The sequence below is a fragment of the Notechis scutatus genome, chromosome Z, assembly GCF_049901735.1.
Source record: "Notechis scutatus isolate UNSWTSFEM ecotype Mainland chromosome Z, rNotScu1.2, whole genome shotgun sequence".
Taxonomy (NCBI): Eukaryota; Metazoa; Chordata; class Lepidosauria; order Squamata; family Elapidae; genus Notechis; species Notechis scutatus.
In genome coordinates, this window is record NC_142025.1 from 2,705,302 (window position 1) to 2,722,014 (window position 16,713).

Sequence of the window (16,713 nt, forward strand, 5' to 3'; positions counted from 1 at the left end):
CTTCCTTTCCTTCTCCATTATTTTCTTTCATTCCCCAACCTTTCCTTCCTCCCTTCCTTTCTCTTCCTTCTTTTCATCCTTTCCTTTTCTTCCTCTTTTCCTTCTTCCTTTCCTTCCTTTTTTTCCTTCCTTCCTTTTCCTTCTCCATTATTTTCTTTCATTCCCCAACCTTTCCTTCCTCCCTTCCTCTTCCTTCTTTTCATCCTTTCCTTCTTTCTTCCTCTTTTCCTTCTTCCTTTCCTTCTTTTTCTTTCCCTTCCTTCCTTCCTTTCCTTCTCCATTTTTCTTTCATTCCCCAACCTTTCCTTCCTCCCTTCCTCTCTTCCTTTTCATCCTTTCCTTCTTTCTTCCTCTTTTCTTTCTCTTTCCTTCCTTTTTTTCTTCTTTTGCTAACTTCCTTCCTTTCCTTCCTTCCTTTCCTTCCCTCCTTCTTTTATTTATTTCATTTCTATATGTTGCTTTTACGTCCACCTGTTGTTTCCCCCCACTTCTCAATGTAACCTATTTGGGGGTTTTTTGCCCTTGTGGATTTTTCCCTCAGGTTTATTTCATTTATTGATGAATTAAATTTAGGCATCGCCAACCTCACACTGACATGACTCGTAGCGGCTTCCCAAATTTTAAAAGAGATGAGATAAAACAAGGAAAAGATGAAGACCCATGGTGTTTGGGATGCAGAATTAAAACTTCTTCAAAACCTTCATCTAAAAAAGCCATTAAAATGTTATTTGAAATTAAAATTTGCATTCAAGTTAACTGAGAAATGAATGAAGGTCTTGGTTAATTTGAACCTGAATTTTAATTTTTAATTAACAATTACACTTTAATTAAAGGGAGCAAATGCTCCCATTTTTCTCCAGTTTTTGGAAAGTCAATTCAAACCAGATCTATCTAACAATGCAATTGTTCTCTTAGAAAATCTGAAAAAAAGCATCTATAACAGCAATAGTACTTAAGACTTCTATACCGCTTTATAGTGTTTTACAGCCCTCTCTAAGTGGTTTATGAATCAGCCTCTTGCCCCCAACAATCTGGGTCCTCATTTTACCCACCTCAGGAGGATGGAAGGCTGAGTCAACCTGGAGCCCGGTGGGATTCGAACTGCCAAATTGGAGTCAGCTGGCAGTCAGCAGAAGTAGCCTGCAGACTGCACTCTGACCACTGCGCCACCGAGGCTCAGACAGATATGTCTGTGGTTAAGGTTTTTATGGGTAGTCCTTGACTTATAACCATAATTGAGCCCAATATTTCCTTTATTAAGCAAGGCAGTTGTTAAATCATTTTGTCTCATTTTACGACCTTTTTTGCCACACTTGTTCAGCGAATCATTGCCATTGTTCAGATAGTCACATGTTTATTAAGTGAATCTGGTTTGTCAGAAAGTCGCAAAAGGTTGTTCATGTGACCCTGGGACACTGCCGTCATAAATATGAACCAGATGCCAATCACAGGACCACAGGTGCAACAGTCGTAAGTGTAAAAAATGGTCATGAGTTGCTTTTTTCAGTGCCATTGTAACTGGCCACTAAATAAATAATTGTTAAGTCAAGGACTATCTGTAGATTACTAGCTCTAGCCTGTAACACTTTGGAAGACCAGAAGAGGGCAGCAAAAAATACAAAAAAAAAATTCCTCCCCCTTTAAAAAAAAAAAATCCTTTGCTGCCATCTAGTGGTCATCTGCAATCAAAATCTGATATTATTCCTAATATATTCCCACCAATTTACTGCCACAATTGAGCCCAAATTTTTGTTCCCAAGTTAAACATTCGTTATGTGACTTTAGTCCCATTTTATGACCTTTCTCGCCACAACTGCTAAGTGAATCACTGCAGTTGTTAAGTGAATCTGGCTTTCCTCATTGACTTTATTCGTCAGGTCACAAAATGAATTTCTCCATTTTTCATGACTTGGCAAAACAAACTTGCAAACAATGTGCAGGTAGTCCTTTATGGCAGTTCATTAGTGGCCGTTTGAAATTGCAACGGCACTGAAAAAGAGTGACTTATGACCATTTTTCATACTTATGACCATTGCAGCCTCTCCATGGTCACACGATTTACATTCAGATGCTTGTCAACTGACTCGTATTTATGATGGTCGCAATATCCTGGGGTCATGTGATCACATTTTGCAACCTGATTTAACAACTGCAGCAAATCACTTAACAAATGTGGCAAGGAAAGTCGTAAAATGGAGCAAAACTCAACACATTTCTCACTTCACAACATAAATTTTGGGTTCAATTGTGGTCATAAATTGAGGACTACCTGTAATTATTAATAAAAAATCTCAAAATCCCACCTCTCTCCCCCCGATCCTTATTCCCTTCCCTTCTGTACAGAAAACCATTACAGAATATTTTATATATATAAGCTTTTTTGTGAAGAGGGAGGCTACCACCGAGAAGGGAATGCTACGGAGGCACTGCAGATCAAAACCTTAGAGAACTGCTAGTTCGATCCAACGCTTTGAGATGGGTGGACTTCAACTTCCAAAATTCCCCAGTCCAACCACATTGGCTGGGGAATTCTGGGAGCTGAACTCTACCAATTTTAAAGCAGGGGTCTCCAAATTTTGTGGGCTTCGATTCCCAGAATTCCCCAGCCAGCTTGCCAAGGAATTCTGGGAGTTGGAGGTTGGGTAACTCTGCTGTAGAGGAGTCAAATTCTGTGTTGTTCCCCCAAGTCACCTCCTCTTAATGACTGCAAAATAAAACCACTTGCACGAAAACAAGGAAGAGGACAAAGTTGTGGCTGAATTACCTGTGTGTTGCCCACTCCTACCCAACACAAGACATGAGACGACATCACAACAGATAGGCCACAAAATGGAGCCGAACCAGCGAGGATAAAGGCTGTGCCCCAAAATGGATAGACCTACTCAGTCACCTGCAATTAGCAGCCCATAAGAATTGTTAGCCATCTGTTGCCACGCGGTTTCTCCCAGGAAGTGCCAGGATTCCAGTCCTCATGAAGGTAGCACATTCTTTCTCTCCCAGCACGGAACTCCAAATGCCTTCAGGGTGGGAAGGATCTGTAAAATCACTGTGCACATTGACATGGGCTGTGTATAGGTAGTCCTTGGCTTATGACCACAATGGAGCCCAACGTTTCCATTGTTGAGTGTGTTATTAAGTGAGTTTTGCCCCCATTTTACCCACCTTTGTCACAGTTATTAAGTGAATTGCTGCAGGAGTTAAGTTAGTAAAATGGTTGTTAAGTGAATCTGGCCTTCCCCACTGACTGCTTGTTAGAAGGTCGCAAAAGGGGATAACGTGACTCCAGGGACATTGTAACTGTCATAACTAGAAGTCAGTCGCCAAACCTCTGAATTCTGACCACGTGACCAAGGGCATACTGCAACCGTTAAGTATAAAAGACAGTCATGTCACTTTTTTCAGTGACGCGGTCGCTTCGAATGGCCACTAAACAAATGGTCGTTAAGCAGAGGATTCCCTAAGGTTAAATTCCCTTTGAATTCTGAGGAGGGATTTTGAATTTGTAAATGGCAAAGCAGTTTCAATTTGTGCATGGTTCGAAAATTGAGAGTGTTTTGTAATTTCTAAATTGCAAAGGGGTTTGTCATTTGTAAATTGCAAAGAGTTTCAGTTTGTAAATTGCAAAGGGTTCAACATTTCTAAATTGAAAAAGGGTGTGTAATTTTTAAATTTCAAAGGAGTTTGGAATTTGTAAATTGCAACAGAATTTGTAACCTGCAAAAGGGTTCAGAATTTGTACATTTGCAAAGGGATTCGTAATTTTTAAATTGCAAAAAGTAGTAGTTTTAAAATTGGCAGTGATGCAGCTTGCTGGAAATAAGCCAAGTTAATTAATTAAATACATTTATCCTTTGCCTTATGTTTTCGTAACCCCTCGGCCTATTTCTTCTGGAGTTGGTGTAATTCCCCAAAATTCTTGGACCCAAGAAAAATCGCAGGCAGAATATAATTTTAGCTTAGAAGACACATCAGTGGCCAACACCTTTTAGTCTTGTCACAAGAGAAATGAAGTTGCTGAACCGATTCCAATGATTCAATTTAATGACAATATCTGTAATTAATCTGTTCTTTAATTACAAGAACCAAGGTTGCTTCTGAAATTGGTTGACACTCGCAACTACACACACACACACACACACACAAACCCCAACAACCCCATAAAATGTTTCCATTCCTTGGTTTGGCCTGATGAAATTCAGAAGCATTTTTTTTTTTTTTTTGCAATCTGACAGTATTTCCTATTTGGGATGTACCTGATCCCCAAATTCTATTGCTTTTTAAAAATTAAATTCTACACGACCCCATCAGACTTCTTTTTATCAACTTTGGGAGGAGGGGAAAAAAAATCCCAACCCTCTGATAATTCCATATTTTGCACCTGGCATTTGTAAACTACGGACTTGCCCTGACCAGGTGTAGCATAGCTAAATTTTATGTCCAATAAAAGACAGGATCCTTTAAAAAGAAATTATAATAATAATAATTTTCGAGTAGCGGTGCCAATGGACGGAGGGGCATCAGCGCCCCCATCTAGAAGAAAAGGTTGCGGAATTTTGCACCAAACCAGAATCCATCTCCGCTTTAACGGTCAAAATAGCGACATGATAGGTAAATCTGGGTTTGTTTTAGAAGGATGGATCAATTGTTGGAATCCATGTCGTGCCACTTCTTGGCTGGGTGGTATTCTAAGGATTCACCCTGTGTCCGTTTCCGGGACTCTGGAGTTCTGTCTCTGGAAGCGGAGTACTTTCTATGACTTCGGTGTCGATGGTCGTCCTTTTTTGGCTTGGAGGGAGACGTCGAAGTCCTGTCGCGTGGATACCGGTCGGAGGACGAGTGCGCTGCTCGGGGCAGGGATGATGGTCTATCGCGCCGGCTAGGATCCAGAGAGGATTTAGGTGAAAATAGGAACAAGGCAAAGCCAGGATACGCGATTCGCAGACGGGATGCCAGCCCTGCAAAGCAGACCAAGCTAGATGGTCCCAAGACCATGGATCTTCTAGCTTATCATCACTTTATGATAGAGGTTACTCAGGCGGTCCTTGACTTACAACCACGTTTCAGTTGCTAAGCAAGAACGAGATTAAGTGAATTTTGCCCTGTTTTACAACCTTTCTTCAGACGGTTGTTAAGGGGAACCACTGCTGTTGTTAAATTAGTCGCACAGCTGTTAAGTGAATTGGCTTTGTCAGCAGGTCGCAAAAGGGGATCGTGTAACACCCGCCCCCGCCCGGGACACTGTGACCACCATAAGCATGAGTCCATGGCCAAATTTGAATACATGACCAGGTGGAAAAGTGGTGGAAAAACAGCCACAAGTCACTTCTTTTCCCAGGGCCGTTGTAACTTCAAACGTCCGCCCACCGAACTGCTGTAAGTTGAGGACTGCCTATATCCTGATTGGCCACTGCTTGCTTAACTAGAAGAATTCGGCAGTTAAAAGTTAAAGTTCCAATAGGCTAGGAACATAACTTCAAAAAAGGGGAATGCAGTGTTAAACGCGAATCCCACTCCGGTTGAAAGTGCGATCAATTTTATTTTTGGGCCAAATCTTAAACTTCTAATCTCTATAAGATGCGGAAAAGATTTCCGAACTAAAAGGCTGTTCACAATTTGCCACCCACCCACCCCCAATGCGTTTGCTAAGGGAACGAAGTTAAAGGCAAAACGCTGGTTACATCCGACAGCCCTATAAGGTAGACCGGACCAAGGAAACAGACCCTCCATAGACCTATAGCTATTAGAAGAGTTATAGCAACAGGGTCTTGCAAGTCTGAATTCCTCACCCAGCATGCTTTAGGATGGATGGACTTCAGAGGTGGGTGTTCAGACGGTTCTGACCAGTTCTGGAGAACCGGTAGCGGATATTTTGAGTAGTTCGGGGAACCGGCCAATACCACCTCTGACTGGCCCTGCCCCCATCTATTCTCTGCCTCCCATTGTGTCCCAGCTGATCAGCTGGGTCTTCTTTGGTTGCCCTGCACAGGAGGACAGAGCTGGAAAGCAGGTTAGTGGGGTAGGGAGGGAGGTTTTTTTTTTTGCAGTATCCTTCCCCTGCCACGCCCACCAAGCCACGCCCACCAAGCCACGCCACACCCACAGAACCAGTAGTAAAAAAATTTTGAATCCCACCACTGATGGACTTCCACTCCCAGAATCCCCCAGCCCATGGTCTCAAATGATACCTTTTCTCGTTATCCGAAGTCGTGCTGTTTGATGAGGACGGCCTTCTCTTCCTCTGGTCTTTTTCCTTCTTCTTTTCTTCCTTTTCTTTCTTCTCTTTCTTCTTCCCCTTTTCCTTCTTCTTCTTTTTCTTCTTCTTCTTGTCCTTCTCCTTTTTCGACTTCTTGATGACTTTCCTCCTGACCAGATAAATCAAGGAAAGGATGTCGCTCTTGGTCCACCCTTTTCTGCTCCACCCCAAAATATCCCTTACCCAGGCGCCAAAACGTCGCCCCCGAAAGGGGCTTGGATCGTGTAGGACACAGACAACGATGTGGCGCGGGTAGTTCTCGACTTACGACCACAAGGGAGCCCAAAATTTACGTGGGCTAAAAAGCCAGAGAGTTGTTAAGTGTGTTTTGCCCCGCCTGGCGAACTTCCTTGCCACGGTCGCTAAGTGAATCACAGCATTTGTTAAAAAATTAAGCAGCATAGCCGTTGAGTGAATCCGGCTTCCCGTTGACTTTTGCTGGTCAGAAGGTTGCAAAAGGGACCGTCGCAAATACGAGTCAGTTACCAAGCGCCTGAATTTTGATCCCCTGACTGCGGGGGAGGCTGCAATGTTAGTTTAAAAAAACGGTCGTAATATTGCCGTCGTAACTTTGAAAGGTCCCTAAGCGAGCTGTGGATCAGCCGAGGAGGACTACCTGTGGATCAATTAAAAAATAAAAATGACACTTACTCCAGCACCTTGTTGTCCTCATCCAGCTTCTTTGCAGGGCCTGAGGGTTTGTCAGCCTTTGTGACCGGTTGATGCTGAAAATTTCCGAGACAAAAAAATAAAACCAATCGAAAAAACCCCAGGCGGGTGGGTTAGGAAAGCGGAAAGGTAACAACGCTAGTTCTGACACAACGTTGTGCGGCCACCACACAGCTTACCGTAAACACGGATAGGCCCAGCTTGACAGCTTCTTTGTCTTCCTTGGACAACACCATCCTTCCGCTAGCATTCCTAAAAGAAAATTAAAACGGAATTAAACAGCAAGCAAGGCGGAATTATTTTTTCTTTCTTTCTTTCCTTTTTTTTTCCTTTGGTGGTTTGTCATCCTGGAAGGAAAATCTTCTTTTCCAGAAATAAAACCCTCAGCTCGTCAGAGGCTGCCTGTCGTGCCCCTGTCGGAGTCTGACTCCGAGGAGGAGGAAGACGAACAGCCGACAGGGAGTGGGAGTGGAGGAAACTGGAGAAGGGCAAAGTCTAGCTGGGCAGAGCAGGGAAGTGGTAGAACAAGGGAGAGGGAGTTCAGAGGAAGACCCAGGCCCACCCCCTCTTCATCCTAGGGCACGCAGGGAGGAACGGAGAAGGGAGCAACATGGGTTGCATGGCTTATGGGGAAGGAAAGGGCCCTGATTCCCTTCATTAGATGCAGCTGGGAACGGTTTATAAAAAAAGGCAAGCTGCATGTGGCAGACTGTGGGGAGCAAACATGACTGTATCGTGTATTGTCGTGGCTTATCTGTGTTCCTGGCATCTTCCCAACCGTGCGACTTTTGCTGTGCCTTCAAGTCTGAAATTCTTGCTCCTGCCCTGCCAAACTAATTACTTCAGTTTGGCTTGTTTGGACTTTAAGTTACAGTTTGTGTTGACTATGTTTTGGACTTAATTTTCTGCGTTCAAAGGCTGTTCCTGGGAGAGTTTTTCCTCCAGCCGGAAGGTAACCTGGACATTGGGGGCAAAGTTGGAGATAATAAAGGGATTCCTATTGATTATCTGATTGTGTTGCCTTTGTGCCATGCCCTGGGTCATCACACTACCAAAACGGGACATTATTTTTGGAAAGAGCCGTTGCCAAGACCTACGCAAAATTCATCCTTGCTAACAACGTACAGGTAATCCTTGACCTATAACCATTCGTTTAGTGGCCATTCAAAGATACAACAGCCCTGAATAAAGTGATTTAGGAGCAGTCCTCATACTTACGGCCATCATAGCATTCCCCACAGCCACGTGGTCTAAATTTGGACATTGGGCAACCAGTTCACATGATGGTTGTAGAGTCCCAGGGGTCAGGTTATCCCACTTTGCGACCTTCTGACCAGCAAAACCAGTGAAGCGGCTGTTAAGTGAAACCAGATTCACTTAACGACTGTATTTCCAATGGTTGCAGAGTCCCAGGGGTCATGTAATCACCTTTTGTGACCTCTACAGCCAGCTTCTGACAAGCAAAATCAATAAGGAGAAGCAGGACTGCCTGATTCACTTAACAACTATAGGGATTCACTTAACAACGGTGGCAAAAAAAGGATGGTAAATATCAGGTTAAAATGCTTGGCGGTGGAAATTTGGGTTCCTACTGAGGCTGTAAGTCAAGGACTACATGGGCATCATCAGACTGTTTTTCAGTGAACTGCTGCGCAAATCATAAGACAATTATTATCTTTCAAAATTGTTTTTATGTCCAAAAGAAGAGCGTGTCTTTGTGGCTCTTGAAGGTTGAACGGTGGAGTCTTTTGATGTACTCGTGAGTTTGGTGGATTTCTTGCAGACGTTTCATGACCCAACTAGGCAACGCCATCAGTGCCAGAAGGAGTGGGGCTTGTAGAGGAGGAGGAGGTATGTGGGGGTCCTTGGTGTGCTGGGAGGTTTTCTTGCAGACATCTCATGACCCAACTAGGAAACATCCTCAGTGCTAGAAGAGGGGGGGGTTCTGGAGAAGAGGAGGAGGAGGAGGAGGAGAATGGGAGGGAGAGGACTTTGGGGCCCTTGGGGATTTTCTTGCAGGCATCTCATGACCCAACTAGGCAACGCCATCAGTGCCAGAAGGAGTGGGGTTTGTAGAGAGGAGGAGGAGGAGCAGGAGGTAGAGGCAGTATGTGGGGTTGCTGGTGCACGGGGTGGCTTTCTTGCAGGCATCTCATGACCCAACTAGGGAATATCATCGGTGCTAGAAGGGGGGTTTCTGGAGAGGAAGAGAAAGAGGAGGGGTGGTGGATTTGGGCCCTTGGTGCTCTCTGGGCTTAGGGGCTTTCGTGCAGATCTTTCATGACCATCGTAGTGGTCTCTGAAGGCCATCCTCCTTACTACCTACACCAGCGTTTCTTCATTTCACACCACTTTAAGACACCTGGACTTTGTGCTGTCCCAACTAGTCTACGGGAATTGGATAGTTACTCAGGAACTATGAGCTGTCCCCTTAAGGGAATGCATCATGGTAAATGTAGTTAAAGGTATCCTGGGAAATGTAGTTCATGTGGCCACATCTGAAATCCCGATTGGTCACTAAATTGACCCTCGAAGGGTGGGGAGGTTTTCCTCACTTTTGCCTGAACTCCCTAACTGATGGCAGCTGCTTTCTATCGCTAGAAGATGGGTTAGGAGATAATCATCTTTTACCTACAAGGCAGATATACAAAGGATTGGTCATTAAAGAAGAACTTTGTCACAAATGTGAGTTATGAGGATACCTGATGAACCAATAAATGTTCTTTGTTATGGATGTCTTGTTGAGTTATCTGCATCTGTATAGCTTATAAATCCACCTCTGAACAGGATACAGAAAAGTAAAAGATGATTATTTGTATTCCTGAAGGCCAAGAATAGTGAAAGGATTACTTAAGAGTTGGGAGGGACCTCGGAGATCTTCTAGTCCAACCCCAGCTCAAAAGCAATGCTGTATGTTGAAAAACCTTCAGACTGCTCAAAAGCTGTATTTTATTATTGGTCTGTGGGTAATGGATCCAGCCTATCAACCTTAGCAGTGGAAAGACATCTGAACTTCAACCCCCAGAATTCCCCAGTCAGCGGAGTGGAGAATTCTGGGAGCTGAAGTCCACACAGGTGAGGGGCAAGAAACAGTAGTCTACATCAGCCTGGCCTTGGAGCCTAGAGGCTGGGTGGGACTGTCCCAAACTTCCTTGGGCTGGGTACAGCCAGGTTCCTGGTCCAGCAGCTACCAGCCACTAGGCCACGCTATCTCGAGCCACGCTTACCATGAGCTGCCCAACCCCATGAGGCGATCCACGCTCTTCTCATCAGCCTCTCCTTCGTTGCGTTTGCAGACTTCGGCGAGCTCCTGGGGGAACAATTGCAGGCAGGCATGAGGCCGCTAAACCGCCATAGGTGATGGTAGGTAGTCCTCGACTTACAACCAGTTCACTTAGCGACTGAAGCTACAACAGCACTGAAAAAAAGGGAGTTGGGACCGTTCCTCATACTTACGATCCTTTGTGGCATCCCCGTGGTCACGTGATCAAAATTCAGGCACTTGGCAACTGACTCACATTTATGACAGTCGCAGTGTTCCCGGGGTAACATGACTCCCGTATTGCGACCTTCTGATAAGCAACGAGGAAGACGGATTCGTTTAACAACCGTGTTACTCACTTAACAACTGCAGGGATTCACTTAACAACTGTGGCAAGGAGGTCGTAAAATGGGGCAAAATTCACTTAACAAATGCCTCAGCAACTGTGGTCGTAAGTCGAGGACTACCTGTGCCATCTTTAAAGCGACATTTTGCACTTTTTTTCCCCTTGGGCCAAAGTGACGACATGCTTTCTATCCAGGTTAAAAGATTAAATTTATAAAAGAAAGAAATCCAAGAAGATCCAATTGTGAGCCTCTTATCCAAAGCACTGAAATACTTTGAAATTAATAACTGACTTCTGAGGAGACAGCCAAGTGAAGTAATTCACGACCTTATTTTATTCTATGGTTGTTTATTATTGAAACCTAGGATACCGTGCACTAAAATCACATTTAAGAAGAGAAGGGGCAGCCATTTGTCTGGAATGGCATAAGTGTTCCTGCTAGAACAGGGGTTGGACTAGAAGACCTTCAGGGTCCCTCCCCTTCCAGCTCCGTTATTCTAAAAATCGATAAAGTACCTCTTTGCTCAGTCCCGTCGGCTGCTTTTTCACGTTCTTGTAACCTCTGCAAAATGACAAAAAAAAAAGGAAAGAAAGAAATGAAGCACAACACGGTAGTGAGTGAAAGATCATCCGATCCAACTTGGAATTTAAAGAGAAACTTCCTCTGCTTTCTCTACTGGGCTAATTTTCCGAATTCCAGAACCCAGGCGGTTCCAGGAAAAACCGAAAAGAAATAAGAGTCCTTGATTTTCTTAACAGCTCGTGTGGGGTTTTATTCGTGGGTATCGTTTCTTCAACACGAACTTGGTGGTTTTCTTGCAGACATGTAATTATCCAAATGTCTAGTGCTAGAAGGGAGGGGGGCTTTAGAAAGAGGAGGAGGAGGAGGAGGAGGAGGAGGAGGAGGAAGAGGAGGAGGAGGAAGAGGAGGAAGAGGAGGAGGAAGAGGGGGAGGAGGGAGGAGGAGGAGGGGAGGAGGAGGAGGAGGAGGAGGAGGAGGAAGAGGGGAGGGGAGAAGGAGGAAAAGAGGAGGAGGAGGAAGAGGGGGAGGGGAGGGGAGGAGGAGGAGAACTGTGGGGTCCTTGATGCGTCTCTAACCTTGGTGGTTTTCTTCCAAGACGTTTAATGACACAACTAGGTAATATCAGAATATTGATGTTCCGTAGAGAAGTTAGAATCTCTCCCTTCTTCTAGCCCTGATGATGTTTCCTAGTTGGGACATTAAATGTAAGAAATCCACCCAGCTCAGCAAGCCCCAAGGGACCCCACAGTCCTCCCCCATTCTGCCACCTCCCCTCCCTCCTGGCATCGATGATGTTGCCTCGTTGGGACACGAGACGCCTGCATGAAAAACCACCAAACTCAGAGACCACCAGGGACCCTGAGCCTCAAATATTCTCCTTTGTCAGTATCATTTCTTCCTTCCAGACAAATCCCCCTGGGAGGTTTGCTGCGATTTCATCCCTACCCATTCTCCTTGCCGTTTCTCATCTCCCTAGAGCTGAAAACTTCTTCCAAAGCTTACGTCAGGGGTCGCCCAAACGGCCATTTTAAAAACTTGTGGACTTCAACTTCCATCTTTGCTGGCTGAGGAATTCTGGGAGTTGAAGTCCACAAGTCTTTAAAGTGGCCAAGTTTGGGGAGGCCTGGCTTACATGACAGACCAAGGACTCCACCACCCGAGGGTTGGATCTGAAACTTACAGGGCTGCCATCATGGCTTCTTCTTCCGCCTGCCGAATGGCGTTCAGCTCTTCGGTGCGGGACAACGACGCATCGCCCTTCTTCTCCTTGGCATACCAGGTGAGGTCCTTGCCCTTCTGCCAGCGGCCCACGGGGGCCATCAAGGAGTTCCCTGAAAGGAAAGCCAAAGAAATTCTTGCAATGTCAGAGCAGGAAGATCTTGGTGCTCTCTTGAGCCCGGTGGTTTTCTTGCAGACGTCTCATGACCCAACTAGGGAAGAGCGTCAGTGCTAGTAGGAAGTGGGGCTTGGGAGGAGGAGGGGGAGGGGGAAAGGATTAAAGCTGCCGACGTTGAAAAATATACGGCTGGAGCAATTCTGGGAGTTGAAGTCCAAGCGTCTTAAAGCTAGATGGACAATTTGAGGAGCTGAAGGAAGGGAGGAAGGCTCAGCCCATATCATTGTACACATGTTGTACTCTGACAGTAAAGGTAATAATCATGAAGCGTACACCATTTAAAGCCTCCTGACTGAGGGATTCTGGGAGTTGAAATCCTCTCCCCTTAAAGAATACTGACTGGGGCATTCTGGGAGTTGAATCCACCCCTTTTAAAGTTTCCAAAATTGAAAAACGGTGACGTACTAAATAAAAAATGGCTCTACTCTTTCAATCTAGCTTAGCAAGCTGCCAATTTGCACCCAGAGACATTTGAACCCAGCACTTCTGCTCTTTAAATAGATGTGGAGTCAATTCGTTATTTTTCCTTTGTTCTCTCTCCTAATAAGCTTAATATTTTTTTCTTTTACCAGTAAAACTTGGCAAAGTCTCTTGGGGAAAAAAAAAAAAACAGGAGCTGATTGAACAAGCCATCACTCAGAAAAGCTAACCGAGATAGTTTTCACGTTGTTTGTCTGTCTTCACATCTTCCCACTTGAACTGGTCCTGCCCCCCCCTCACGCCACCACGGGAGGAGCCAAACATGGTGGAGCCTTAACCAGGATCTAAAAAAGAAGATGACAGTTTAAAGTAGGTTAAACTCTATTCTAGTCACAAGACTGGAGTTCTCCCAAGCTAGTGAAAGTTTGCTTATTGTATTCATGATTTGCCCAAGTAAGACCAGTGTTAGACAGGTAGTTCTCAAGTTACGACAACGTAGCCCAAAATTTCTGTTGGTAAGCAAGCTAAGGGAGTTATGTCCCATTTTACAATCTTTCTTGCCATGGTTGTTAAGTGAATCAGTGCAATTTATGTGCCAAGATAGTCACACGGTTAAGGGAATCTGGTTTCCCCACAAAAGGGGATCACGTAACCCAAGGACACCGTGACCGTCGTATAAATAGCAGCTAGTTGGCAAGCAACCAGGTTTTGGTCATATGACCACAGGTATGCAGCTACAGTAGTAAGTGTGAAAAACAGTCACAAGTCATTTTTTCAGTGACCTGTGTAGCTTCAGTCACTAAATGAAAGGTTGTAAGTCAGGGAGTATGGGTTCCACCATGGCTTGAAGTGTTCGTTGTCTCAAATGTGGTGTTAGACCACATTTTAGAGGGGGAAAAAATAGTCAAAAGAAGAGGTCATAGGCCACTGTTCTCAATCTTGGGTAGTTTAAGAGCTGTGGACTTCAACTCCCAGAATTCCCCAGACAGCAAAACTGGTGGGGAATTCTGGGAGTTGAAGTCTACGCATCTTAAAGTAGCTGAGGTTTAAAAACAATGCAATAAAGTTTTAACGAGAAGTGGAGACCCCGGAATTATGCACGCCCTCCCCGCTCCAACATGACCCTCCGCCCCCTTCCTCATCCTCACCCCAAACGTGCAAAGGGGTGCAATTCTAACAGCTGGAACCCCCCCATACACACACACAGGGAGCTCTTACACCGGAGCCCAAGAACCCCTTGAATCTTCAATGAATGCTTCCCCGCACCCCACTTCCTCTCGCCCAACTCTAGCTGGGACACACCCCACCCGGCTGGGGAAGATGGGATAACACATTCCCCGGTTTGCAGAGACCCCGGGGCTGGTGCACGGTCTCCCCACCGCATTGCAAAGGAGAAAAGGGGTGCATCGCAAGGAGTCCTCTCCTTTAAGGGGAGCCCCACCCAAAACCCGCCAACCGGTTCAGCCCAGCCCAGCAACCTTAACTGCAGCTTCACGTGCAAAACCCAGGCGTCGCTTCCGCGAGCCTGGGCGGGACCATCCGTTCTCATGGGGGACGACGACGAAGCGGGCTGGACCAATCGGCTCAAGGAGGAGGGGGGTGAGAGGAGGAGAAAACGTCTAATTGAAAATTCCTTTCGCTACGACCGCCTCCACTTGGCAGAAGTTTTTAATTTGTTTTTAATTTGTTTTTGTTTTTAAGTTTAAAAACAAAAGCAAAAAAAAGGCGAGGGCAATGAAGCAATGTTTTTTTTCCCCTCTCCAACTCCGGAGTAATTTTTCCAGCCACTTGGGGAATTTGTAGTGGCTGGGGATGTTGAAGCTTTGTAGTCCCCACGCACACACATGTACAACGGTGCCGTCGGGTTTGTTGGGAACAGTTGTTTGCAGAACGCCCAGCCGGATGGGCATTTGAGGTGTCCCATTGGTGCTTTGGGGTGTAGGGGGGAGTTAGTAGTCCAACTCCCATGATCCCCAGGCGGCAAGGGTGTCGTGGACGATGGTTGCAGAAATCCAGGCAGTGTGGTTTCCTGCTCTTTTTCCCCAGGAAGAAGAAAAGGGTGTTTCTGGGTGCATTAGGGTGGAGACCAGGATTTTGGGTATGGCTACAATGTCCATCCTCCTTAAGCCAGCAAAGATGTTGCAGTCCCCAACCTTGATAAAAAGCTAATTTAGGCATGCCTTGTAAAGAGAGAAGACCCCAAATAGTGCTGCAAATAACAGAGTTTTCTGGTTCGTCTTCTCACTTGAACAACAGCCCTACGAGGTAGGCCTCAGACACTTAAGTCTCCCAAATATTTTAGAAGAGCGAGAACCTGTTTATCTCTCTAAAAATGTTTGAAAATATCCTAGGTTTAGGCAGTGACTCTAGCAAAGGTCTTCAAACTTGGCAAGTTTAAGACTTGTGGACTTCAACTCCCAGAATTCCTGAGCTAATATGGCTGAAGAAGGAATTCTGGAAGTTGAAGTCCACAAGTCTTAAAGCTGTCATGTTTGAAGACTCTTGGAATTCAACAACATCAGGGTTTTTCAAACGTGGCCCATTTAGGAAGTATGGACTTTAATTTCCAAAATTCTCCAGCTGGCATGCATCTTAAAAGTGATCTATGTTAAGAAACTCTGATCTAGAATAGAATAGAATAGAATAGAACAGGGAATAGAATAGAATAGAACAGGGAATAGAATAGAATAGAATAGAACAGGGAATAGAATAGAATAGAATAGAATAGAATTCTTTATTGGCCAAGTGTGATTGGACACACAAGGAATTTGTCTTTGGTGCAAATGCTCTCAGTGTACATAAAAATACATTCGTCAAGAAGCGTAAGATACAACACTTAGTGATAGTCATAGGTTACTAATAAGCAATCAAATTATACTAGGAAACAAAACAATATAAATTGCAAAGATACAAGCAACATGGTTATAGTCATGTGGGAAGAGGGAGGTACTAGGAAGGATGAGAGGAATAGTAATAGTCTTAGTAAATAAGTTGACAGTGTTGAGGGAATTATTTGTTTAGCAGAGGGAAGGCATTCGGGGAAAAACTGTCCTTGTGTCTAGTTGTTCTGGTGTGTAGGGCTCTATAGTGTTATTTTGAGGGTAGGAGTTGAAACAGTTTATGTCCGGGATGTGGAGTCTGTAGATATTTTCACAGCCTTCTATTTGACTTGTGCAGTATACAGGTTGAGGGCAGATTGGTAGTAATTGTTTTTTCTGCAGTCCTAATTATCCTCTGAAGTCTGTGTCTGTCTTGTTGGGTTGCAGAACCAAACCAGACAGTTATAGAGGTGCAGATGATAGACTCAATCATTCCTCCATAGAACTGGATCAGCAGCTCCTTGGACAGTTTGAACTTTCTGAGTCGACCGCTCCTTTTTTCTTTTTTTGACCAGAATTGTAATTGCTAAGCAAGACAGTTTTGGAAGAGAGTTGCACCCAATTTTATGACTATTTTTATGATTGTAAAGTGAACCATTGCATTGTTAAGTGAATCACACAGTCGTTAAGCAAACCCAGATTCCTTTGCATTATCAGAACCAGCCGGCAAGGTGCAAATAGCGGTCACATGACTGCAAAAACAAGCCAGGTACAAATTTTGATGTGACCATGGGGATGCTGCAACGGTCATAACTGCGAGGACCAGTTGTAGCTCATAGTTTTCCGCACTGTTGTGACTTAAAACAGTCACTAAATGAATGATTGTAACTTAAGGACAACCTGTAAATTCTATTACAGATCAAACCAAGAATGCCTGTGTTTACAACAGACACTTATCAACACATATCACAAATGCCCTCCTCCTTCAAACAAATTAACACATTCTCCCAAAAACACGAGAGCAA

At 44.7% G+C, this 16,713-nt stretch overlaps 1 protein-coding gene across 3 annotated transcripts; it reads right to left on the reverse strand.

Moving 5' to 3' along the window:
• Positions 1-4,021: 4,021 nt before the first annotated feature.
• Positions 4,022-14,431, reverse strand: CZH1orf35 (chromosome Z C1orf35 homolog). Of its 3 annotated transcripts, none has more exons than XM_026682960.2 (9): positions 14,348-14,431; positions 13,100-13,213; positions 12,234-12,384; positions 11,047-11,092; positions 10,150-10,232; positions 7,102-7,174; positions 6,905-6,978; positions 6,186-6,362; positions 4,022-4,876 (listed from the first exon to the last, which is right to left on the reverse strand). In XM_026682960.2, exons 2-9 carry the CDS (start codon positions 13,191-13,193, stop codon positions 4,639-4,641), a joined length of 936 nt encoding a protein of 311 aa, XP_026538745.1. In that variant the 5' UTR covers positions 13,194-13,213; positions 14,348-14,431; the 3' UTR covers positions 4,022-4,638. The 3 variants fall into 3 exon arrangements, with proteins under 3 accessions (XP_026538745.1, XP_026538742.1, XP_087804211.1); XM_026682957.2 differs by having other exon boundaries at positions 14,354-14,403; XM_087948085.1 differs by lacking the exon at positions 14,348-14,431 and adding an exon at positions 14,249-14,344.
• Positions 14,432-16,713: the final 2,282 nt, after the last annotated feature.